The following is a 26,110-nucleotide window of genomic DNA, read 5'->3' as shown; positions in this document are numbered from 1 at the left end:
AAACCCCAGTGAAGGGGTGAGCGCAGCAACAGCGGGAGGGTAGCAACAGGCGGAAACTGCGCTCGCCTCTCCATCCACCTTTGAGAAGGATCACAAACCAATAGTTGGGGCCTTGAGGCCGGAAGCGGAGGCACAGACGCAGGAGCCCGCCCTCTCTTCGTCCAATCGTAAGTGTCCCAGCTTGCGGCGCGGCAAGAGGGAGAGGAGGAGAACGGGAAGGTACTGCGCAGGTGCATAGAAATCCCCACCTGCTCTTTCCTTGGATTCCCAGCGTTCGCCTTCGGAACCTTTGAACCGAGTACTTGGGCCAACAGGGGAAGCATACCGGAAGTGACTTGTCCAGACGATTTGGAAAAAGGAAAGGAAGAGGAGGAGCAACGAACCATGGCCCCTCTGGTAGCCCTTTGCAGTGGGCTAGGAAGGAGAACGTTAACGCACTTCGTAACGGCTGCTGTCTGCCTCACAGATTCTGGGACTCATGCAGGTAAAGTCTCCATATCCTAGGCTCCTTTATAGCATTGCAGCCGTTTGGCTTAGCCCTAATTAGGTCGGTGGAGTCGTCACTGTTAGCTAAAGGACTCCGGTGTCTAGGCAGTTTTCTCCAAGGTAAATGGGAATCTGTAATGGCCCGTGACTAGTATTTTAAAGCTGAAGAGGGCGTGAAATATCGCCCAGTACTTTTTTTTTTTAAATGTACGAGGGGAGTTATGGGGTGATTCTTAAAAAGAGGCACGGACTTGCCCAAGATCTTCGGGTAGACTTGGTAAGGAAGGAGCATTTTCAGTCACCTAGCAGCAATTTCCAGATGTCTGAGGGCCCAGATCTGGGCGAAATTGTGACATGGGCCCTGGAATCTATCATTTCTGCACTTTTATCTACTTTGTGCTTCTCTGTAAAGAATCTTTTCATTTTCCCTTTGGTATGACAATGCCTTTCAGTTTGCATTAAAATCTGTCTCTACTCATGGAGAGAAGGGAATATAAATTTCCGGAACAGATGGGAGGTTGTATGGGTGGGGATATATATGCCCTTTTCCCAAAGCCCCAGAAAGCACATTTATCCTAAGTCTAACTCTGCCTCAAATCTGAAGACTTTTAATCTTCATTTAACCTTGTTAGTATAATGAATATAAAACCTTTCTTTTCTGTTATGTCCCTTAATTCATCTCGCCTCCACAGAAGCAGAACCTTTCCTTAGCTGCTCAGCTAACAAAAATAATTAGTTCGTTGCTGTTTCTGTTTAATTTCAGTGCTGTGGAGAAGAAGTTGTTCACAATATAAACAGGTAACCAGCAATGAGGACCTGGTAAGAATTTTTTTCTTACTTTTAATAAGGCATTTGCAAATACGACCAAGTTCTTATGTCTTTGCTATCTGAATAGAGTGCAGCTGAAGAACAAAAAACAATTAAGATGATAATCATTAGTCTGAGTTGGAAAATTATAATTGAGTAGTTACTTAAGTGAACTTTGAAGTAAGAGAATCCCTATATTCCTAGCAGGAAGCATGGCTTCTGTAACACCATATTTTGCTTCCTAGATATGTGCTTTGGGAATTTAAGAAGGTAGTTTTGGTGCATGCAGTAATTGCAGAAAACCTAACAAAGGGATTGTACAAAGTTTACATATACCTTGGCTCTCTTCCTCATTTCAAATTCAATTCTGTCTTCCTCCTATTCATCACTTTGGCTGGGTGGCGGCTGCTTTAATAAATGTGGGATCAAAATTAAAGTCTTATACCAGGACATTACGTACAGTCTCTTCTAAACTGTAGATGTATTTTTATGGGTTTCAAGTACTATCACTGGACTTGGGCAGTATAGGTTTTCTTGCTACATGCAAAGATAATTTGACACTAATCAGACCACATAAAGCACTTTGCACAATGTAGAGAAGGAACACAGTCATTACAGGTAATGAATGTAAACTGGATTAAGAACATTTGAGGAGTTGGAAAAAAAACAGAAGAACCCCTCTAGTCCCTCTGAGCCTCCATCTCGGTCATCTAATTCACACCATAGTCAAGAGAGTAAAGGAAATTACTAGAGCTCCTCTTTAGGTCATTAAACCCACTAAGACTAATGAAAGCTATGGGCTCTCCCAGAAAAAGGCACACAGTCCCATTTATTTGAAATTTTGCATACAACTACAGCGGTTCAGGGACTTCATAGCCATTTCTACATTAAGAATCTGTATACTGGAGACACCTAAACTGATTTTAGGAGGGAGGCCTTGTGATAGAAGCATTAGAGGCAGTAGCGAAAAAAGAAAAACGAATAAGGCTGACACAAACTTACAAAACAGTCTGGGGCCATAAAATTGTAGTCAAAGAACCTGATAGTATTACACTAAGCCTTGTCTTTTAAAATTTTATTTATTATTTTTGGATGCGTTGGCTTTTTTGTTGTTGTTGCGCACAGGCTTTCTCTAGTTGCTGCAAGCGGGGTCTACTCTTTGTTGCGGTGTGCGGGCTTCTCATCGCGGTGGCTTCTCTTGTTGCAGAGCACGGGCTCTAGGCACGTGGGCTTCAGTAGTTGTGGCACACGGGCTCAGTAGTTGTGGCTCGCAGGCTCTAGAGTGCAGGCTCAGTAGTTGTGGCGCACAGGCTTAGTTGCTCTGCGGCACGTGGGATCTTTCCTGGACCAGGGCTCGAACCCGTGTCCCCTGCATTGGCAGGCGGATTCTTAACCACTGCGCCACCAGGGAAGTCCTGCATTGTCTTTTTACAAGAAAAATAGTGATAAAACATCTAGAGAAATATGGGGATGGATTTAGGGATTATAATTTAAGAATTGCATATGGTATCTGTTGTGCTTAAGTTTTTCTTGATTTAAATCTGAGAATTTTTAGTCATCTACAGTCTGGACAAAGCATTTGAGGAGAGAATCATTTATCGAAGATTTGAATTTTTTTTCCCCCTCCCATAAGTCCTTTTTTCTCCAGAGATTGTATTTTATCCCAGAATCCTCCTCCATGACTTAATTCCTCCTTAGCCAAACTTAAACAAGACATCTGCACAAAGTATGTTTGAGTACACTGAAACCTTTAAAATGGTGAATCTTTTTCTGAAATACTCGATTTTTCCTTTACAAGCCTAGCTGTTGTATTCTCTTTCACAGTAAGAAAGGTACAACTAATCCCTTGGAGAGATTTAAACGTGGTAACCTAAGATTTTAAGTTTTTTCGATTCAAAGTTAACACAAACTATATTATCATATTTTTTTTTCCTTTATCCTAGCCTGTTCCAATGGAAAATCCTTATAAGGAGCCTCTGAAAAAATGTATCTTGTGTGGAAAACGTGTAGATTATAAGAATGTACAGGTGAGCTCTGGTTTTACTTCACTATGATACTTGATTTTGGGATTTTGGCTCCTTTATTAATACAATAGAGAAGCAAGTCAGTTTTTATAACAGGCTTTGTGTAGGGTGACTGTTTTAGCTACTTCATAATTTCAGATCTCGTTATACTTCTACGTATCGATACAAGGCATCTCTGTTTTATTCAAATAAGAGCCCCTTGGCTGTCCCTCATTTACTCTTAATTCAGCTTAGCATTCCTCTTTTTTCTTTGCCCAAAATGTCTTTACAGTAGCTCGCTGTGGCAGTGATTCTCAGTTGGTGGAGTTCAGTAGTTTGGGAAAAGCTCCTCTGGTGAAGTTGATCTCTGTACCTCACCACCAATATCGCTATTTCAAATGAAATTTTATCTGTTGTCGAGCACTCAGCAAATTAAAAGTGGCAAATTTAGGGGAGAGAATGGTGCTGGAGCTAAGTATACTGACAGTAGTATAAAGTGATAGCTGCCTCGGTGGGAGAAAACCCAAGGAATTTTAAATGCAATGTATTAGGGTTATGCATAGTGCCTAGAATGATGCCTGGTACATATAAAGTGCTAAAGAATTTAAATTAATAAAACATAAATAACAGCAAACGGCCTGATGTACCTGTGCATCTTGAAGACCTCATTGCAGTCTGATATTATGTGACAGCCTATCATGACAGATGAAATGTTTTGTACCTTGTTATAAAAGCAACAGTATTTGAGAAAAGTTATCTGTGGAAAAGTCAAGAAAACAGCTTTAGCACTGAAAGAATATGCTCATTAATGTGTCGTATAGACTTTTTTGACACACTGGATAAGAGATTTCAACTTTAGTGATTACTTTAGTTATTTAAACAGATGACCTATTAATAGAATGAACATAATTGTGTTTTTATTCATATTTTTGAAGTTTGTCTGAAATGTATTAATAAACCTTTACATAACTTGAAGGTGTGGAATAAGGTTTTTTTTTTAAATTTACCATTCAAGATGGAATAACAAGTGTATTAATGTAAATTTTTTTCCTTTTCAAATATAACTCAAAACAGCTTTTATCCCAGTTTATTTCTCCATTTACTGGATGCATTTATGGAAGGCACATAACAGGTATTTTGTTTTCTATATATTATAGCAACTTAAATGTAGGTAAGACTTATATAAAGCTACTTCTGTTATTTAAGGAACTGGCAGATTTTCAAATCTACAAATTACTATGCTACAAGTTACTATGACACCAGATACTATGGGTAGTTTGAGAAAGCCTCTTCTTAGGCCAAAGACATGCAATTATTTTGCATGTCTTCTTATACTCAGTTAACTATAGGCTGACAACATGTAGAAAACTTGGGCTTAAAAAAATTGCTTTGCTGTTTGGGAGTATACTATAATCATCCCCAGGCTATTATTTAAACCAGGGGCCTATTGCCTATAGGCCAAATCGGATCTGCCACTTGTTTTTGTAAATAGCTTAGTTTCCATAGTGTCTGAGCTACAAGCAGAATTGAGTAATGATGCCAGAGACTGTATGGCCCACAAAGCCTAAGATAGTTACTATCTGGCTCTTTACAGGTTTTCTAGTCCTTCCATGACATAGACAGTTGTTATGCATTTTGATTACTGGCATTTTTTTTACAAATAAGAAAGCAATTTCTTTTATAGGTCTTTGTGGGAAGAAACAAAAAGAAATCACAAAAGCAATTAAGAGAGCTCAAATAATGGGTAAGAGCATCTGAAAAACTGAATTATGCTAACCAAAATTTTGCTCATTATCTTTTGTGAAGAACTTTCATTATCTCTTTACAGGGTTTATGCCAGTTACATACAAGGATCCTGCATATCTCAAAGACCCTAAAGTTTGTAACATCAAATACAGGGAGTAAATTCTATAAAGTTATCATCAATAAATTTATTTTACAGTTGTGTGGTGGTAATACTGGCTCAAACTGTAAGATTTAATAACCTTTGAGTAGAGAACTGATAGGCTAAATCTTATCAAACTATAAAGTATTATGTTTTTAATTCTTAATAATTTGAAATTATATGAGGAAAAAGTGTTTCAGGAGTGAAGTTTCCTCTCCATATCAGAATGTTCATTAAGTAAATCAGATTATTTAAAATGTTAATACTTGTTACATTTTACATACATATGAATTTAAAAAAGGTACTGTGGGATTTTCACTTATATCTGGCCCCCAAATAGCTCATACAGCATACCACTGATAATGAGATGTTAAACATGGAAGGGATGACTTGTATTGGAATTTTACTTTAGGCCCAGATTCTGTGTTGTAAATTGTATTGTAAGGATATGGGTGCGGGAAAGTGGAATGCTTATATAATGTACAAATCCCACATGACAGGGTGTGGATTTGAAATTGCTAAGGAAGATCTTCTAACAAGTAAATAATTATGCCTGGCTAGGACTATGGGTCTTCCCTCTGTAGAGATGTTACGTGGGGATGAACAGTGGTGCTGTCACAGGACCTAACGTTTACTCCTGGGCTAGTCTATCATGAACTGGTAGTGTCCGTAAATAAACCGATCCATAGGCAATCTGTTGTATCATCTCCTCTTACTCCAGTGATACAAACTGATCGCCAAAAGATGGAGAATAACTGAGAAAAAATGTCCTACAAGGATTCTTTTCCTCCTTTTCATTGTTGAGTACCCTGAAAGTTGGGACATCAAACTTAATTATTTTAAAATTAGGGTTCAGACTGAACCCCATTTCCTCTCCTGCCCTGTGCTTCTTATGTAACTAGTAAAGCAATCCCAACAGCAACTCATTATTTGCACAAATCATCCCTGGTATTATGTGGGCTTCATAAACACCCCATGGTAACTAATGCATGTTAACACATAGATAAAAGATGATAGTTTTTGACACTAGCTATGAATTTGCTCTATCATTTAGGAGATAAGTGATGGAAGAGCAGTGGTCAACATGTGGGTTCAGCATTTCACCCAGTGAGTAAAGCATGAAGGCTTCATGTGATGTGTATGCTTCATGGGAAATTCTGTATGGAAAGGGCAAACAGAAATAACAAACAGTAAAAGCTCTCTTAATCATCCTCCACTTAACCAACTCCCTGGATTAAACAGGGGCTTTACATCCTCCTTAAAAATCGCATGGAAGCCCATGACTCTTAACCTGTTGAGTTCTACATTACCAAGAGTCAGCTATTTTGTTCCCAGACCTTATCAGTTATATTTTTGTAGTGATGAATACGAGCATTATAAAGAAAGTTACAGTTGCAGTGAAAACCAAGTAAATGCTCTGAGAAGACTTGATAAAGATAACTAGCTTTTTTAAAAAAATAGTTGTCAAATTAGGTGTGGTTAGGACAAATAAGATTGGGAATGGAAAATGAAAAAACCTAGTAGCATTTTATACTTAGATTGCTTTGCAAATTTCTTTAAAGAAACTAAAATTGGGAATTATATAGGGTAAGTAATGGGTTTGATTTACATAGGAACTCCAATACATTCGTAAAAAAGTTCCTGGCCCTACAACAGTTTGACAAATGAATGTACACTTCTGCTTTATGTTAAAGTGAAATCTCTGATAGACGCCTTATTTATGTATCATTTGAGTCCCACTTAACTGGCCTTTTCACCTAACTGACCAACTGCTGATCCCAAACATATTGCATTACCAGGCTTTGTTCTGTACTCAGATTCTGAACTGACTCAATTTAAAGTGCTTCATAAAATAAATGGACTAGAACTTACCTATGTGTTACTGCAAAGAGCTGAACATAGTAAAAACAATAGGCATGTTTGGCTTTACCCTTCATCTGATGAAAAATCTCCTTTCGGCCTAAAAGAATCAAAAGGTAGGAGACTGTGGATATTCACCAGAACCCTTCATTTTCTCAATCTCTTCATCTGTTTCTGGGCTGCTCACTGTGGATGCTTTTTCTTGGTTACTGCTGTCAGTATCTGTTTTATATGGTTTGTTCTGTATCTCTAACAACCGTGACTTCTTGAATTGCCATCCACCATCTGCACCTGAAGCCTTACGCTTAATCATTTGCAGCGCACTACCAGCTGGACTAGCTTCAGCAATGTCAGTATATTCCACCATTAGGGTCAGGTTGTCTACCACATTGAGATGGTGGTTGGTATTACAACTACTTTTAGAAATATGTCCATTTTTCAAGGAGATAACACACGAATGAAGAAATTCACAATTGGGAAAAAAGGTCTGTAAAGCTTGACAAAGAAAAATGTTCTCCTGAGGGTCTTTCTGGACATTCTTCTCTCCTAAAGAAACAAACAAATATTTCAACATACAGTATTTATACTACAAAGCTTTTATAGTTATCTATTTGTTAGTAAAGTCAGAGACTTTAAAGACTCATATCAAATTATCTAAATTAAATGATAATCCCAAATTTATATGCCACAATATCCTCAGAGAAAATTAAAGTTGTTACATTTTTTAACATCAAGGTAGTATAGCTATAGTAGTGCCATGTTCTTTGTTCAGTGGGATTTAAGAGTATTAATGGAGGTTATTTTTAATCCTAAGGTGAACAAATTGATCAGTTAGTGCAACCAGCTCATCCGTAATTCCAATCAGTGAGAATTTTTCTTCAAAGCACAGAAAGCAGTGATATGTGAACTTTTTACTTACGTGTTGCTTGAATCTGTGCTTGCTTTCTTTTTTGAATTTCTCGTTTTAATCTGTTTACATCCTTTAGTAGTTTCTCTACTGCTCTCTCACTATGTTCTACTTTACTGCATATACTCTGGAAAATAAAGTAATTTAAGAGCATAGATAAAGTTCCAAATTGTATACTACAATCTAGGTTCACAAATAATAATAAAATCCTTCATGGTATATAACATCAAATATTTTCCTTTATAAAAATTTTATTTTATTTTGCTCTTTTCTGGAGGAACTCACCAACAAGCATTTGTATGGTGCTTCACAGGTTACAAAATGCTTTCCAGATATATTAACTTCCTATTTATACAAAGTTTTCTCATTCAAGTTATTTCCTAGATAATACACAGAAATGAAATAAAAAACAAAAATATTTAACTGCTTCAAAACAAAAAATACTGTACTATTTTGAGATGCATACTTATTGCAAACATTTAAGAAACTGCCAATGACAAAGTGACTTTCACTATTATAAAAAAACTAAAGAAAACTACTGAAGATTTTAATTCCTGTAAAACTACTTTTGAAAAGCAGAATGGCCTTATGTGTCATCAGTTTTTAAGTACTAATAACCTTTGACTCAGTGATTTCATTTTGGGAATATATCTTGAATCAGTAACAAAAATTTATATAAGATAATGTTTCTTAGAATAGTGTCAAATCAAAAGTAACTAATTTCCAATTATAATGTAATGGGTTGTTAGAGCCAGTTTTAGTGGATACTTCATGGCACGTCTGCCCAGCCTATTTCTCATGAACTTGTTCATCCTGCCATAAGAGTTCACCAGTAACCCTTTCACCAACTTTCACCCTAGCTGACCCAAGCAGAGATAATTACAATAGCCAAATGGCAAATCCTACTCTCTTGAATAGAAGAGATTAAATGCAGAAGCTATAGGTTAGCTCTTTGGTCAGCCAGTGGGTGAATAAACAGCAAGATCTGTAGATACTATGAAGGAAACCAACAGGCAGACACAAAGGGAGAGAGTTAGTTTTTTTGTTTGTTTTTTGGCCACTCCATGCGGCTTGTGGGATCTCTGTTCCCTGACCGAGGATTGAACCCTGGCCATGGCAGTGAAAGCGCCGAATCCTAACCACTAGACTCCCAGGGAAGAAAGTTCTGATGGCATTCAAGCTCCTGGTTCCAATTCCTTCCTAGAGCTCAGTGGCCTTCTGCCCACAGTTCCTCTCACGTACCTCTACATTCCCTAATTTAGCCCAAGTTGGTACTTTTTTCTTTAAGTTAATTTATTTATTTTTGGCTGCGCTGGGTCTTCATTACTGTGTGCAGGCTTTCTCTAGTTGCGGCAAGCAGGGGCTACTCTTCGTTGCGGTGTGCGAGCTTCTCATTGCGGTTGCTTCTCTTGTTGCGGAGCACGGGCTGTAGGCGCGCAGGCTTCAGTAGTTGTGACACGCAGGCTAACTAGTTGTGGCTCATGGGCTCTAGAGCGCAGGCTCAGTAGTTGTGGTACACGGGCTTATTTGGTCTGCGGCATGTGGGATCTTCCTGGACCAGGACTCGAACCCGTGTCCCCTGCACTGGCAGTCAGATTCTTAACCACTGTGCCACCAGGAAAGTCCCCAAGTTGGTACTTTTCACATTAGAGTTCTAATTCTAATATACTGCTCTAAGAAATATACTGCTATAAAAAGAACTAAAATATGGAAAATGTTTAATGGTACATCAAATAAAAATCATGACACAAATTTCTATGTCCCCATCACTGTCAACAATGTAAAAGCACGTATACATTAGGGGGAAACTGGAGAAAATCGCAAAGTGCAAAGAGTTAAGTTACAACGGTAGGATTCTGGATGTTTTCCTATTTTCTAAAATTCCTGTATTATCATATTAAAAAACAATGTGCAATATTATCAGTGTGTAAAATGCATTAATCCCATTTCTCTTAGTGTGCTATATTGGTGAGTATGGTGGCCATGGAATACACTACTCAGATCTCCATTTGCAGGAAGCAGAGTTGACTGACAGTTCCAGGTGCCATCTTTTTGGGTCCACTACTGTGCTTGTGCTTAGGTCATGCTTCCCCTAGGTAGCTCTTAGCCACCGACTGAGCACAGTGGGGATATCAGTATAAGTCTATTCCTGTAGGATGCCTTTGCTCAAAGACTCTCCATCAGCCTGGCTGAAATTTTTCAGGCCTTGCAGTCTAAAGCTCTTCCTACCCAATCATTCTCCTTTCCCTGTCTCCTTCCTCAGGTGTCAAACTTACATTGCCAAGTCTCCCTGCCACTCTTGCTCCCTCCCCTCAAGGGACCTGAATGGACACAATGAGGTAGAACTTAGTACTGTGGTAGACTTTTTTGTTCCCAAATATTTGCTCCCTTTTTTATCCTGTAAAAGGGTTATGTATCCCTGCCTATTGCCATGACATCCTCTGGCCAATGAAATGTGAGTGGAAGTGACGGGCCAGCTCTGAGCAGAAGTTCTAAGAGCTGTTGTGAATTTCCACCAGCTTTCTTGCTCTTTTCCCTTTGTCATGAGAAGAGCATGTCCCACAGATGGGCTGGATCCTAGAATGAACATGACATTTAGAACAGGAGCAGAGCTGCAGCCAAGATACAATGTGAGTGAGACAAAACTTTTGTTGTTGTAGCCCACCAAGATGGAGGCCTTTGTTACTGAAGCTAAACTAATACAAAAATTTATGTCTAATCAACTGTCAGGTTATCCCTAAACATATATTCAGTGAGCAATGTGATATGAACTCTATAGCTGATCTTTAAATGTTTTTTTAACTTACCTTTAATTCCTCTTGTAAAGAAGCATACAGTTCATTTATCTTATGTACCTCCTTTAAAGATCCATCTTCTTTAAAAAATTCAGAGCTGTAAAATATTACCATTTCCTCAGGCAAATGTACAGAACTCATTTTAATGATACAATGAAAAATTTATTCGTCGTTGAGGAACAATAGATGATTCTTTTTACTGGCTTTGTAGGGACCGTAATTTTGTCAACCTACTTATTTACAGAATAAGTAAAACCAACCAGAAAACCTAGTTATCTATCTTCACCTCAGCAAACTTTTTAGCCTCCTAAGTACTATTTCCAGGACTCAAAAAAGAGGTTAAGTGAAAACAGATAAAGATTGAAGGGGGGGGTGGGTTCTTTCTTGGCAATAGGATCAGTCAATTATTTTACTGAGTTTAAGTCATCATTGACTGAAAGAAGCAACGTTATTTTATATACCACGAAGAAAAAAGAAAATTCTAAGGCATGTTTTGTAAAAATCCCAATTTGAGATAAATGTAAAACTGTGTCTTAGTATCAATGAAATGTGGTATTCAATTTCTGTAAGACACTGTTAAGCACTGTGGGAACACAAAAATAAATAAAATCTAGTCCATTATTCTCATAAAGTTTACACTTAGTAAGTATCCTGTAGTACCAGTGTTGTTATTTCTGACATTAATTATTCCCTTATTGCCCACAAAAAAGTTATAGCTCAGCAGTCTACAGTGTTAAGTCTTGGCTAAAGCCTCATTTTTTGTCTTTATTTCATATCCAATCTAATTTCTTGCCTTTAATCTGAACTGCTGCCTTAGAAAATTATTATTTTGAGGCTAGCTCTTTATTCTTAGAATAAATATGTTAAAATATGTAGGCTATACAACAATGCCCCTCTCTTCTGTATTTTATAAATGGACAGGTGCTAGAAGGAAATACTGAGAAATTAAAAGTCTGGTTTACTTGAGTAATGTGGTCATTAGTTTTCCTTTCATTTTTATTCTCGTGTAATAAAAAAAATTAACTTCAAAAAATGAATAGGAGTTAAGTTTAGTGGGGAAGCAGTTGAGGGATCTCACCTGTGTGTTTTTACTGCTCGACTAAAACCAGTGGACAGACAGGAATCAGATACAGTTTTATAACCCAGTTGTTCAGACATGCCCAAATTGGCCACCACTAAAGGTATCCTATGAAAAAGTCTGAAGAAATAAAATTTTTAAAAAAAAATTTAAAATAAAGTGAAAGATTAGCATCTACTTATTAGTATATAGACTACCTTTCCCCTACAAGATTAAAAAAGCAAAACCCCATTCCTTACTACTTATCCATGACAGAATTTACTGACTTGAGGCAAATAGCTTTTAAAATGTGTGAAATGTGCATAGTGTAAGATAACTGTGTGAAAAAATACTTTAATGGTTATTTTATCACCACATGTAAAAATAAAGGCAGTATTGTTGCGATTCATCCCATCTTCCGTGAATGATAAAACTACTCTTCCTTGGTACTCTTTTAACTTCATTCTCATACTCCATGAAAATGTTGTCTATATAACCTGCGGGGAGTCCTATTAACTCATTTTGGTGGATCATCAAGAACCACCCTGCTTCCTGGCAGAGGTTAGAGAAATGCTGCTCGGGTACGCAGGCTTCAGTTCTACATTATATTCCTTAGCAACCAACACCTAAAGCATGCATGTTTTTTCCACCTTATGGTAAATAAGAGCAAATCCTCAGTGCCAGAAACACAAGTCATCATTCCATACTGGGCTTCTAACTTCCTTATCTGACCTTCATTTTCCCATATAAAGAACCGATGGTAAGAAAGGCTAAAAAGGGTTATTGTGACAATCTAATGCAACAATATACGAAAATATTTGGTAAGCCATAAAAAGTACAATAAAAATATTGAGTACATTTTTCTGTTAGCTGAAAACAGCCAGTGACTGGCCAACATTTACCCTTTCTGAGGTTTATATAAGGCATGCTCCAGCCGATGAGTAGAGCAGCTTTCTGTTATTATACTCGGTGTTAATAACAGAAAAACAAGTTCCTGGCTTGAAAGATGCTGCTGTAAGTTTTTGTGAAGCAGTCTCTCTCTGAATGTCATGATCTGGTCTGAATGACGTCGGAATTTATACCAACCAACCACATCCTGAAAGAAAATATAGAAAAACATCAGGTGTATACCTTAATGGTTACAGTTATTATGTATCTTACTGTCATAATCAAGCAGTAAAACTGGCAACCTTAAAAATGGCTTTCTTGGGACTTCCCTGGTGGCGCAGTGGTTGGGAATCCGCCTGCCAATGCGGGGAACGGGTTCGAGCCCTGGTCTGGGAAGATCCCACATGCCGCGGAGCAGCTAAGCCCGTGCGCCACAACTACTGAGCCTGCGCTCTAGAGCCTGGGAGCCACAACTACTGAGCCCACGTGCCACAAATACTGAAGCCCACGCACCTAGAGCCCATGCTCCTCAACAAGAGAAGCCACCGCAATGAGAAGCCCGCACACCCTAACAAAGAGTAGCCCCCGCTCGCCTCAACTAGAGAAAGCCCATGCGCAGCAACGAAGACCCAAGGCAGCCAAAAATAAATTAATTTAAAAAAAAATTTTTTTTAAATGGCTTTCTTAGTATTTACCAAGATTTGGGGCCTATATTAAAACGTACACTTAAGAATACACTTTACCTTTTATAAAGCATGCAAACTGACTTGCAGTTAAATTACTTTCCATTCAGTTACCAGGCTACAATTTTATTCAATATAGATTAAAGAAAATAAATTCTTAACTTCCTCTATTTTCTCTTATGGCATTTACTGTCTTAACATTTTAACCCTTAGTCAAAATTTAAATGAAGAAAACACCAATGAAAACTAGTTAACTTCCTGTATGGACACTTGGTTTGCTAAGTAAGTAAACTGAACCCAGTAGCTTTTAATTGAAATTTATATGGGAATGTTATCACCTACCCCCCAGAGTTGGTTCCAAGATTAAGATCATATTAAAGGGTTTTGTAAACTATAACATGCTAAACAAACGTGTTGTTAGTATTATTTATTTATCTTTGGCTGCATTGGGTCTTCGTTGCTACGCGTGGGCTTTCTCTAGTTGCGGCAAGTGGGGGCTACTCTTCGTTAGGGTGTGCGGGCTTCTCACTGCAGTGGCTTCTCTTGTTGCGGAGCACAGGCTCTAGGCACGCGGACTTCAGTAGTTGCAGCATACGGGCTCAGTAGTTGTGGTGCGCAGGCTCTAGAGCGCAGGCTCAGTAGTTGTGGCGCACGGGCTTAGCTGCCCCGTGGCATGTGGGATCTTCCCGGGCCAGGGCTCGAACCCGTGTCCCCTGCATTGGCAGGCAGATTCTTAACCACTGCGCCACCAGGGAGTCCCTCAAAAAGTTTTAAGAGGAAAAAAGAACCCAGAAAAAATGTATTTGGAAAAAAAAAATCTATTTTGATCATTCAGCAAGTTTTAACTGAACACCAAGTGGGCTACAGAGGATCCAAATTAGGTGCTGTATAGGAAATCATCCCTGCACTAGGAAAAATAGCAACTTGTAGCTAAGTAAAAGAACAGCAATGGATTAAGTCCTAGAGTACGTGGTACTGGGAAGGGGTATGGTTAGAATGTAGAAGATGATGAGATCAGTGTAAATCAGAATAGTCAAGAGGATGAGAACAAGATGAAGATTTTTAATGACTAGCTTTGCTTTCAGGGAAACCCCTTTGAATTTCTGGAAAGAACAAGCCTTTCCTCACCTGCTTTACATAGGACATTGTGAAGACAAATGCTGCTTAAAAGTTCTGTCAAAGTATTACATGTTTTTATGAGCTGAAAATAATACATATAATACAAAAAAAAGAAAGGTAAATCAGGGAATACCTTTTTGACACTTGATAATATTTTCTTCAGCGCTTGCTCATTTACTTCACCAGAAGAATTATAAAAGCTGTAAAAGCCAAAATTAAAGGCATTTCAAATAAGCTAAAAATATGAATGATTTTATTAGCACTTTTAATTGTAGTTACTCCTAGCCCAACTACCCAACCAAAATCCATATACTTACTTGCCTGTTAGATGAAGTTCTAAATTAAATAGGAGAGAAAGTTCTCAAATTAACAGACTTAAAGTGGTAGAAATATGCGGTCCATAAGCAATGAAAAAGGAAAAGGAGTGGAGGAACTTTAAAGGATAAGTTTGCGTACCACATTTTTTTTTAACCTAAAACAAAACAAACTCTCCATTAAATACAGGTATTTGTAAGTTCACATAGCTAGTTCACAATTTACTCATTAAAACTTTTATGATACATACAAAAGAATGTAATGTGAGTAATGAAGCAGCACAATAACAAAAAGACAATTTATTCATTGCTAATTCCAAAAGCTATTCTTTTCTTTTATAAATTTATTTATTTTATGATTTTATTTATTTATTGTTTCTGGCTGCGTTGAGTCTTCATTGCTGCACGCGGTCTTTCTCTAGTTGCGGTGAGTGGGGGCTACTCTTTGTTGCAGTGCGCGGGCTTCTCATTGCGGTGGCTTTTCTTGTTGTGCAGCATGGGCTCTAGGTGCGTGGGCTTCAGTAGTTGTGGCTTGTGGGCTCTAGAGCGCAGGCTCAGTAGTTGTGGCTCATGGGCTTAGCTGCTCCACGGCATGTGGGATCTTCCCGGACCAGGGCTCGAACCCGTGTCCCCTGCACTGGCAGGCGGATTCTCAACCACTGCGCCACCAGGGAAGCCCTCCAAAAGCTATTATTAAATTAAGAGAAGTGCTTTAGGAGTTGGTTGTTTTTTGTTTTGGGGGGTTGGGGGGGGTGGAGGATAGGTATTGGTTTAGTTTAGTGACCTCTGTTCTGTAGTTGGAATGTCAAAGATTTAGGGAGAATAGAAAAATAATTCTAAAAGATTCTAAAGCATTTACTTTCAGCTTTCTTTCCCCTCCAGGGATTGCAAATAATATTCTCCTCTTTTTAACATTCATCAAGATCAACAATATTCTTTTCTATGATGAAATATCTATTATGCAAAATCTTTGACAAATACTATTCATTGTAATAGGTTTTTACTGGTAATTCTAATCTACACACTGAAAAAGTTTAGTTACATAAAACTGGAGAAAACATATCCTAATAGGCAATATATTTTTTCCTTTTAACTTACAAAGTGTTCCACCTACCAAAGGGGGATAATTCAGCTCATCGAACAGATCCTTCCATCTTACCTATTTATTCCAACATGAAAAATCTAAATACAAGAGTTTATTCCTGTGTTTCTCTAGGATGGTCCATTCTTGAGCTCCTCAAACTGGGACATAATGCAATACACCAGGGTGTATAAAACAACAAGATAAAAGTGTACATCTTCTGTGCAAGCACTGATTTTTATGTAAAGCTTCTGGGAAGGGGGGCAGTTTTTTTTTTTTTTTTGTAGAAATAGATATACTGTACAGTAGAATTCATGTTAAACTGTGCAATTTTTTTAAAGTGACTAAGTTTTAGGCTTCAATGGGCTGTCTTCCAGATTACCCCTAGATTTCTGAGATAAGGGAAACAGTGTATTTCAGTGGAAAACTTTGCAAACAATGTATCAGAGCAGGATTGACAAACTTTTTCTATAAACGGCTAGATAGTAAATATCTTAGGCTTTGCTGGACAGTCTCTGTTACATATTCCTCCATTGTTCTTTTTTTTTTTTTAACTCTTAAAAAATATATTAACTATTCATAGAGGTCCATATAAAAACAGGCCATGGGGCTGTACTCTGCCACCCTCTGTATCAGAAACATAAAACTGGTTATTAAAGCTTATCCAGCTCGGACTCCATGAAGTACGGTATCAGAAGACTTTGTTTTTAACATATTCCATCTACATCATTTAAAACAGTTGCCCCCAACCTTTGTGGCACCATGGACGGGTTTCGTGGAAGACAGTTTTTCCACGGATGGGGGTGGGGGGTGACGGTTCAGGTGGTAACGCGAGCGACGGGGAGCGGCGGATGAAGCTCTGTTCACTCACCCGCCGCTCACCGGTACCAGTCCAGGACCCAGGGGTTGGGGACCCCTGATTTAAAACAAGAAAGAAACAGCATAGTATTATGCTGTTGGATTAGAGCTCAAGAATCCGGATTCTTCTAGTTTTGCCCTACCACTAACCAATTCTTCCCCCCATCCCCTAATTTTGTAAAGCTAAAAGGCTGAGGGACTTCCCTAGTGGTGCAGTGGTTAAGAATCCACCTGCCAGTGCAGGGGACACAGGTTCGATCCCTGGTCCGGGAAGATCCCACATGCTGCGGAGCAGCTAAGCCCGTGCACCACAACTACTGAGCCTGCGCTCTAGAGCCCGCGAGCCACAGCTACTGAAGCCCGCGTGCCACAACTACTGAGCCCGCGTGCCACAACTACTGAGCCTGTGCACCACAACTACTGAAGCCCACACACCCTAAAGGCCGCTCACCACAACTACCAAGCCCGTGTGCCACAACTACTGAAGCCCGCGTGCCTAGAGCCTGTGCTCCACAACAAGAGAAGCTGCCGCAGTGAGAAGCCCACGCACTACAATCAAGAGTAGACCCCACTCGCCACAACTAGAGAAAGCCCATGTGCAGCAACGAAGACCCAACGTAGCCAATAAATAAATAAATAAATAAATAAATAAATAAATAAATAAATAAATAAATAAATTTAAAAAAAGGCCTAGGTATGGGTTTCTCATCACTGGATCAGATGGCTTCCTCGGCTCTAAGACTCTATTAAGTTGGTCTAATTATTTAAGGTAGTTTCCAGAAGGTATTGAATCACCTTTTTTTTTTTTACTTTCCCTCCTTAATCCATTGCTGGCCCAGAGTCCCTCAAGAAAGTACTTTTTATGAGTCTCCATCAAGAATCCCTCATTCAACAGATATTTTTTATACGCACTGTCTATTAGGCAATATGGGAGCTATGCCCCTTTCTGGTATAGCAGTTTAAGACCACACTAAGCCTTCTGTCACACCTACCAATGGTGTTTCTCACCTTAACACTATGTTCCATGGCAACTCTTACACAACCTTAGAAATGGTACATACAGTGTGACTGTAAGACAGTAATGCTGATTTTTCATGTATGGTTTATATAAATCATAAAGCTATTTCACCAAAACTACACCATGTTGTTTATGGTTACAGTTGTTTGCTTTATGAAACATCATTGATTTATGTACTTTTCTATGTAAATACCTCAATAAAAAGTTTTTAACAATATCATAGCCTATCAGGGCTAAGAGTAGTACTACTATCTGTAGGACTATGAGTACAAGTTTCCACCCTGGAAAAGTAATAGGAAGCGGGTTAGATAAAGAACCTAACCAGTTAATAGACAAAAGGTAACATTAAAAAATATAAGTGAAGAAACAGATGATAAAATAAACTGGAATAAAAAGAAAAAAGGGCTGCTGTTGATGTATGAGAATGTGTTGCTGAGTTTATAATATGCGATGAGGTGACTGGGTGGGAGAAGGAAAAGCAATCCTCAAGGTAAACTGGTACCTGGGAGAGGCAGTGAAGACCAGCTAAAGGAAGCAGATAAATACAGAGAAAGAACTATTAGGGTTGAAATGAACAGGTGAATTTTCAGGTACTTAAAAAAGGTCTTTTCATTTTAATCTGTACCACCAGGTATAACTAAGATACTTTGTTAGTTTCAAAAATTCACTTGCAGAGAATAATTTTCACAATGGATCATTCACTTGCTCTTACTACTCACCTAAAAAGCTGATAGCATGGAATGTATTTCTGAATGTCTGGAAAAAAAGAATTTTTAGTTATGATTACATTAAGTATCATTTGAATAACATATATTGAGCACTTCATGCCAGGATGTACTTTACCATTATCTCGTTTATTCCTCACAATAAACCTATGAGACAGATGTTATCACTCCTTCCACTTTAAAGATGAGGTAACAGGCAGAGAGATGAAGTGGCTCACCCAAGCCAGTGGTGGAGCCAAAATTCAAACCCAGAGCCTCACTCATAACTGATAGAATGCTATACTCCTTCTAAATAGGTTTAGTAATGGCCACACAAAAGATTAAGTCACAGTTGCTATAGTCACTGAGTTCTGAAATGGTTATGCTGTAATTTTACCCAACTGATAAAAAACAGCTGCTAAAGGAATTATCTTTTGTTATTCCAACTGGTTCTTTCATAAAGGATATGTCAGTGTTAATTGTAGACTAAAGAAAAAAAGTCCAACATCTCTGAAGAGGTGAGTTTTATTCTCCTGTCAATAAAAATAATACATCTAAAGACATCTAACTTCTGGTTGCTGCAGGTGCTGTGCAAACACTGAATTCTGTCACAAGACATCATTACAAATCATGAAAGTATCAAGATGAATATGATGTTTCCTCTATCATCCCGAACTTTCAGATCCCTCAAGATTCAGTAGGGAACAGTGAAAGGAGTGAGACATTCACATATGATCACACAGAAAGTCATCAAGACAATACAAATTCTTCTGGGCATCCCATCTTTATGTGTCCCTGTGTCAACAATCAAATTTTGTCAGACAGCATTTACAGGATCACTGTAGCAGTAATCACCTATTTCAGATAATTCCTGTGACTATGATGTTCTCTTCCTTGGGGAGATCCTACCCAGACTACTAGCAATTTCATTGGTCACCTAAATCAAAGACATCAGTTTGATGATGGAGAATTTGTGAATCTTCATCTAGGTGAGGAATCCCAACATCAAACTGCTGTTGAAGAATCTTTTCAAGTAAACATCTGAAGGATGCAGACATCTTTGCATCTTTGTACATGCAAAGGCCATCTTTAAGGAGAAAACTACATGAAGTCACCATTTCAATAACTTGATATGTATATAAAGTTATTGATATTATACTATTATATATATATACTATTATAAAAGTAATTCAGGCTATTAAAAAAATTGGAAAAGTGATAATCCTCTTCAGATATTTTTCTTCTAGCAAATATATGTTACCCTCAGATAAATCCCTCTGAACAGAAACAGTCTTTAACTGATAACCGGCCAAACATAATCTGGTGTAGATAAGGCACAGTATAATAAAATGATGAAAATCTCATTAACCAAAGCAATGTAGTAATTTGTAGATCTTGCCACCTGTTTTAAAGTAATCCAACATTTTAAAATAATTTAAGCAAATACTTAAGTGCAACTACAGCACTTGCCAGATACCTTGAAGCTTAGCACTGCTCCTAGCACAGTGGACTTGCTCGATAAATGGTTGCTTATTTAAACTCCTAAAATATGTCAGATACTTTGGGCAGCACACCAATTACAATTAGGAAAAAAAGACTTACTAAGGGCTTGCTTTTAAAGCTCATGTGTGAGCAGAAAGAAAAACATTAAGAAAATAAAATTACAAACAATATAAACGTGTAACACATGACAAAAGGCCAATTTCCTTAAGTTATGATATAGCATTACAAATCAATAAGAAAAAGCAAAATAGCCTAGCAGAAATATAGTCAAAGCATGGAACAGGCCTGTTCTTTTCAAATAAAAAGGTCTCCCCAAAAGTCAAACACATAAACACTTAACCTCATTTGTAATTTAAAAATGCAAATTAGAAAGGGGGAGGGGCAAGATGGAGCAGGGGATTAAAAGGTACAAACTACTATACATAAAATAAATAAGCTACAAGGATATATTGTACAGCACAGGGAATATAGTCAATATTTTATACCTTTAAATGAAGTATAATCTATAAAAATATTGAATCACTATGTTGTATACGTGAAACTAATATAATACTGTAAATCAACTATACTTCAAAAAAAAGAAATGCAAATTAAAATGGTTTTTTTTTTTTTTCACTTATCAAGTTGGCAAAGATTAAAAGATGTGATAATACCTAATGGTGATAAGGGTAGGGGGACCCTGGCACTTTCACATATTGTAGAGGCGTCTAAGATGACATGACTCTTCCAAAAGGTAATGGCCTACCTCTAGGAATTCTGCTTTCAGATATACTCAAAGGCACAAAGATATATGCACCATAAAATGTGCACTGTTACATTGTTTTGTATTAATAAAAAAATAAGAAGTCATCCATAGCTGGTTAAGTACATTATGGTACATTCATACAATGGGAATACGAAGACATCAGAAAGAATGACAAACTATACACATTCATACTACTCTGCACTAATGATATCTTGGAGATATTTATCCATGTATATAGTATGATCCCACTTATGAATATAAAAATACACATATATTTATATGTGTGTATTATGTGTAGTATTAATGAGTGAAAAAACACTCATGAAACCAAGTCATTGCCACAGAGGTGACTTTAATGAGTGAGTTTAAATTTATATGTTTACTTTATACATATATCCTAAATTTACATATATACTTCCATTTTTACCTTTTTAAAGTAGCAAACAAAAAGTACAGTATGAGTATAAACTGATATAATCTTTCTGGAAAGCAATTTGCTAATACAGATCAAGAACCTTAAAAATGTTCATACCCTTTGACATGGTAACACCATTTCCAGAAATCTACCTATAATAGGTGTAGAATATTTATGTACCAAGATGTTCCCTGTAGTATAATTTATGATAATGAAAAACTGGAAACAACTCTGATTATAATTTATTTATTTAAAGGACAGCTAAAATCACATACAGTCATAAGAGTAAGACCATAGAGAATAAAATGCAGTTATAAGAAATAATATTTAGAGGATTATTTACTATGAGAAAATGATGACACCAAATTTTTTATAAAGTATACCACCAATTTTGTTAAAAAATATATATATATATGCTTAGAAAAAAAGTGCATATGTTAGAGAATCAGAAAACTCCCTATGTATTTTAAAGCTCCATTTCCCTTTTTTTCTGAAAGAACAGCTGCCACCAGCTGCAGTTGCTTCACCACCCACTTCTCAAACCCTCTGCAGTCTGGCTTTTTCCCCATTACACTTCCGAAATTATGTAAGGTTTCCAATTATTTAATGACTGAGTTTTTTCAGTTCTCATCTTCCAGCTTTTCTGCAGCATTTTACATTTCTGTTGAACCTGTTTTATCTTTTTTCTTGGTCTTGCTTATTGGTTCTTACTTCTGCTGGATCATCTTTCTGCCACTCACATATACACAGGAGCTATTTCATCCTTCTTTCCCCACAGTAGTCTTAATCTGCTTCCTATGTCTCATATTGTTTCTTGCTTTAGACTAGGGCATAGCCATAACTTTAACTGAGAAATGAGTGCAATATATTCCTTTAAAATTTGATTTCTGGGACTTCCCTGGTGCCGCAGTGCTTAAGAATCCGTCTGCCAATGCAGGGGACATGGGTTCGAGCCCTGGTCCGGGAAGATCCCACATGCCGCAGAGCAACTAAGCCTGAGAGCCACAACTACTGAAGCTGGCGCGCCTAGAGCCCGTGCTCCACAACAAGAGAAGCCACCGCAATGAGAGGCCCATGCACACCAACGAAGAGTAGCCCCCACTGGCTGCAACTAGAGAAAGCCCACACCCAGCAACGATGACCCAATGCAGCCACGAAGACCCAATGCAGCCAAAAATAAATAAACAAATAAATAAATAAATAAATAAAATTAAAAATCTGATTTAAAAAATTCATACCTATTTCTGGTGCTTTTGTTTGTTTGTTTGTTTTAGTTTTTGGCCGCACCACGGGGCATGTGGGATCCTTAGTTCCCCGACCAGGGATGGAACCCGCACCCCCTGCAGTGGAAGCGCAGAGTCTTAACCGCTGGACCACCAGGGAAGTCCTGATATCTATTGCTTAATAATTTAAAAAGTAATTTATACTGACCCCTTTCAGCATAAACTATCAAAATAGAAGACACAGAAATAAGTGACTCACCAATTGTATAAATAACTTCAACATCATCCATTTGAGAATCAGTTATGCTGTTCTTCGCTTCACCTTTCACTTCCCCAAGGAGAAAACCTTCCTATGAGGATAAAAATAAGCAGTATATGGAATACACTGATAGAATTACCAATTTCAGTCACTTAACTAACCAGTATTTCCCAAGAATTTTACAACACGTACAAGCGTGTGTTACCAGCTGGAGCACACACAAAAGAAAGGCTAGGTGCATTCCAGTTTACCTGGGCAACATAACCAGGTTCAAAAACACGAGTAGAAGAGATTGTAAATACCACTGTGACTTTAGCACTCTTGGAAGTATAAAAGGCTTAAAGGCAGAAATGAGAACACAATGTTCAAGGAACAAGAATTAGAGCAGTTAGCCTGAGAATAGAAGCCTCCCATCTGTAAGGAAATCTTAGATAGCTATGAACAGCACCAATAATGGACCATCCTGAATGACTGGCCACGGAGTCTGGATTAATGGCACATGCTTCTGGGAGTCAGTGGAGGCTTCTGAGCTATGAAATGACACAGGATGGACTTTTAGATTAAGAATGTGCACAATATCAAAGACCTGTAATTCAATATTAGAGTCTGCTGTATAAAAGAGGAGCTGTGAGCCCTGGTTCTTTTTAAAATGCAGGCATTTTGCCACAATAGCGGTGATCTCTGAGTTCCAGAGGATTCAATTATTTCTCTTGGCACATTTAGAAACCCAATGAGCTTGACAATGAATTTTTTATCGTCTTTATAACTTCTTTAGTTAAAAATGGTGGTTTTTTTTCATTAAAAGAAGAACACAAAAGCAATGTTTCCACAATGTGAGTCTTTGCTGGAATCAAAGGGGAACAATCCAGAACTCTACTCTCTAGCGTTCTACACAAACCCCTGGAAAAGAGACAATGCGAGTACAGCTCTCCATCAAACCGCCTTTTAAGGACTTCAGGAAAAAGATCAAAGGAAGAGTCCGCTCTAACACTATGGTACTTTGCAAGTGCTAATCCTTTAAGCTACAGAGGACTTATAGTCCCACTCTGGTTATGTTTACACTAAGGTATTCCAAAGTAATTTCTACAGCCACACACATTTTAAATCATCATACATCTGCTCTTTGCTAGGTGTTAATCTACAAGCGTATTTAAAATTGCATACATGAAAGACAGCAATCCCAACCTTATTAGGACTGCGCCAAAAAACTATTTTGGATAAGGCAAGCCTTTATTATAAAATGAAGGGCACAAAATTTAGCAGAAATCACTAGGTTTTGTTCAGTATGATATTCTCTAAACCGTATTAGCAAGTTACTAAGCACTTACTCTAGGACACTACTTCTCAGATTCAAAAGTTTTACAGTGTTTTTAAATTTCATACAAATGAAAATTTTTAAAAATAGGTACTGTATTTTTTTTAAAAAACTACTTCACTACTTAACTTCATCTAGAGGCTCTGAACCTAGGCAAAAGTGTGAAGTAAGCATTTAAATATCTAATATTTCAGGATAAATTTAAATGTTTAAATTACAACCGAAAGCATCCGACAAGGAACTAGCTCAGACCTTACAACTTAATAAATTTGATACCAATGCAAACAAAAGTCAGCTATCCAATATACGAAATTAATCTTCTTCATCTACTAAGATTCCCCCCAAAATAGCCACTGGATGCATCACTTCTCATTCCTTTACAAGCCTTCCATTTCAACAAACGTGCACAGTAGCTGCTCTGCAGGGGAAAATTGAGTTGTCTGCGAAAACCACTGTGGGTAGTTAGGAGAAAGTTAACCGGCAACCTTCCCAGCGAGCGGTAGCGGGAGAGCGCGATGTGAACCTTCTATTCCTTCACAACCAAGCTGAACCAGAAAAGGGGGACTACTGAAAGAGAGAAATGCGGGCGTGCGGGACACTGCGGGCGGGGCGCGGAAATAAACACTGGTTGCGAGAGGGAGGGCTAACCCTGGAAAAGGCTCACCGCCCGGAGGCACCTCCGCGGCCGCCCGGGAGCGGGAGAAGGCAGCCCCGACTGCACAGAGCCGGCGCGGCGGCGTCGGGAGCCCGCAGGCGGGACCCGGGCAGCGACGGCCGGGACGGCGCCCGCGCGCACGCGCGCGGGTCCTTTTCCGAGGCGACGCCAGATCCCGCCCCGGTTCTCGGCTCACCGTGTCCGAGTCGGTGTTGAGGTGCTGGAAGGCGAGGGCGCCCAGCACAAAGCCAGAGAGCACCGCCGACGTGCTCTCGCCCTCCATGTTTCCGCCGCCGCCGCCGCCCTGCTCGAGCGGACAGGGCTCGGGCGGGCCGCAACAGGCCGGGTCCTCGGCGGCGCGGCGGCGAGGCGGGGCCGAGCGAGGAGGCGGGATCTGCGCCGGCGCAGTGGCCGCGGCGCGCTCCCCCGAGGGGCGGGGGGGAAAGTCCCTGGGGCTCTCTGGTGAGGCGCTGGCGGCGAGGCGGCTCTGAGAAGAGCCCCTGGTCCGTCCCTCTCGGTGTTGGGCACCTCTGCCCAGCGCCAGGCCACGGACAGCGCTTTGGTGGCTACTGAGGGACCCTGGCATATGTGCAAAACTGTAATAAATGAACACTTCTGACAGAATAGAGGCATTGCCTAGTGGCATAATATCACAATGGAAGTGCCACGTTTGGGGTTTTCAGAGTGTCAGATGCTGCCCGTTACCCATTGAAACTTCTGGAATACTAACGACCGTTTGAGAGAATGTCTTTTCTGGATCTCTCCAGCGATGTCCCGTCCCATGCAGTGGGGAGGAGGGGAACGGGTTTCTTTGAGAGTTTGCTTGCTTTTAGAAAATTAATGACTCAGTTCAAAGAATATACAGACTTTTTAACATTGTTCTGACAATTTAATGATAGGTATAAACGTACTGTGATGGATCATTTGATATAAACGTAAGGGGAGTAGGAAGACCAGGGCTTGCCAATTTTCCACACACTATATGTAAAGCTATGGTTTTTAAATGAAAGCCAGCAAAATATCAGACTGAATTGAATTGATATTGCATATTTCTGGGTTTTGTTGTGTGGCAGCCATATTGGACTAACACATTGAAGACGTGTAGAATTAAACATTATGTGTTTATTCCCTAAAATTGTTTCGTGCTGTCGTTTCAGCATAATCACTGTTAATATGAAGAGATTTTCACGTAATTTGTGTTTTATGGATAGTAATGATCTAAAGGATTAAAAAATAAAAAACGTTAGTCCAAGAGAGTGGAAGTAAACCCTCACATGTAAGGTCAAAAGATTTTTGACATGGTTGCCAAGACAATTCACTGGGGAAGGACAGGCTATTCAGCAAATGCAAAAGAATGAAGTTAGATCCTTAACTTATGCCATATATAACAATCAGCTCAAAATGGATAAAAGAGCTAAATGTAAGACCTAAAACGATAACATTCTTAGAAGAAAACATTGGGGAAAACTTCATGACACTGGATTTGGCAATGACTTCTTGCACGTGACACCAAAGGCAAAGACAAAGGAA

General features: G+C 38.7%; 2 protein-coding genes across 12 annotated transcripts; one reads left to right on the top strand and one right to left on the bottom strand.

The window, feature by feature from the left end:
- Nucleotides 1-29: 29 nt before the first annotated feature.
- MRPS18C (mitochondrial ribosomal protein S18C) lies at nucleotides 30-22,282 on the top strand. 6 transcript variants are annotated; one of them, XM_082391201.1, is made up of 7 exons: nucleotides 30-167; nucleotides 272-484; nucleotides 1,250-1,305; nucleotides 3,237-3,320; nucleotides 4,371-4,428; nucleotides 4,981-5,040; nucleotides 19,050-22,282. In XM_082391201.1, exons 2-7 carry the CDS (start codon nucleotides 385-387, stop codon nucleotides 19,097-19,099), a joined length of 408 nt encoding a protein of 135 aa, XP_082247327.1. In that variant the 5' UTR covers nucleotides 30-167; nucleotides 272-384; the 3' UTR covers nucleotides 19,100-22,282. The 6 variants fall into 6 exon arrangements, with proteins under 6 accessions (XP_082247327.1, XP_082247324.1, XP_082247329.1 ...); XM_082391198.1 differs by lacking the exon at nucleotides 19,050-22,282 and adding an exon at nucleotides 5,125-5,241; XM_082391200.1 differs by lacking the exon at nucleotides 19,050-22,282 and adding an exon at nucleotides 5,125-5,241 and having other exon boundaries at nucleotides 90-167; nucleotides 315-484.
- Nucleotides 2,354-24,972, bottom strand: ABRAXAS1 (abraxas 1, BRCA1 A complex subunit). 6 transcript variants are annotated; one of them, XM_082391149.1, is made up of 10 exons: nucleotides 24,777-24,972; nucleotides 22,611-22,701; nucleotides 18,481-18,517; nucleotides 14,624-14,690; nucleotides 12,703-12,896; nucleotides 11,822-11,941; nucleotides 10,756-10,840; nucleotides 7,961-8,075; nucleotides 7,054-7,587; nucleotides 2,354-2,747 (listed from the first exon to the last, which is right to left on the bottom strand). In XM_082391149.1, exons 1-9 carry the CDS (start codon nucleotides 24,861-24,863, stop codon nucleotides 7,151-7,153), a joined length of 1,233 nt encoding a protein of 410 aa, XP_082247275.1. In that variant the 5' UTR covers nucleotides 24,864-24,972; the 3' UTR covers nucleotides 2,354-2,747; nucleotides 7,054-7,150. The 6 variants fall into 6 exon arrangements, with proteins under 6 accessions (XP_082247275.1, XP_082247274.1, XP_082247276.1 ...); XM_082391148.1 differs by having other exon boundaries at nucleotides 2,354-2,717; XM_082391150.1 differs by lacking the exon at nucleotides 2,354-2,747 and adding an exon at nucleotides 3,327-4,053.
- Nucleotides 24,973-26,110: the final 1,138 nt, after the last annotated feature.

This window comes from Balaenoptera borealis, assembly GCF_965194805.1.
Source record: "Balaenoptera borealis genome assembly, chromosome: 4".
In the NCBI taxonomy this organism is placed as follows: Eukaryota; Metazoa; Chordata; class Mammalia; order Artiodactyla; family Balaenopteridae; genus Balaenoptera; species Balaenoptera borealis.
This window is presented reverse-complemented; position numbering and strand designations above follow the sequence as displayed.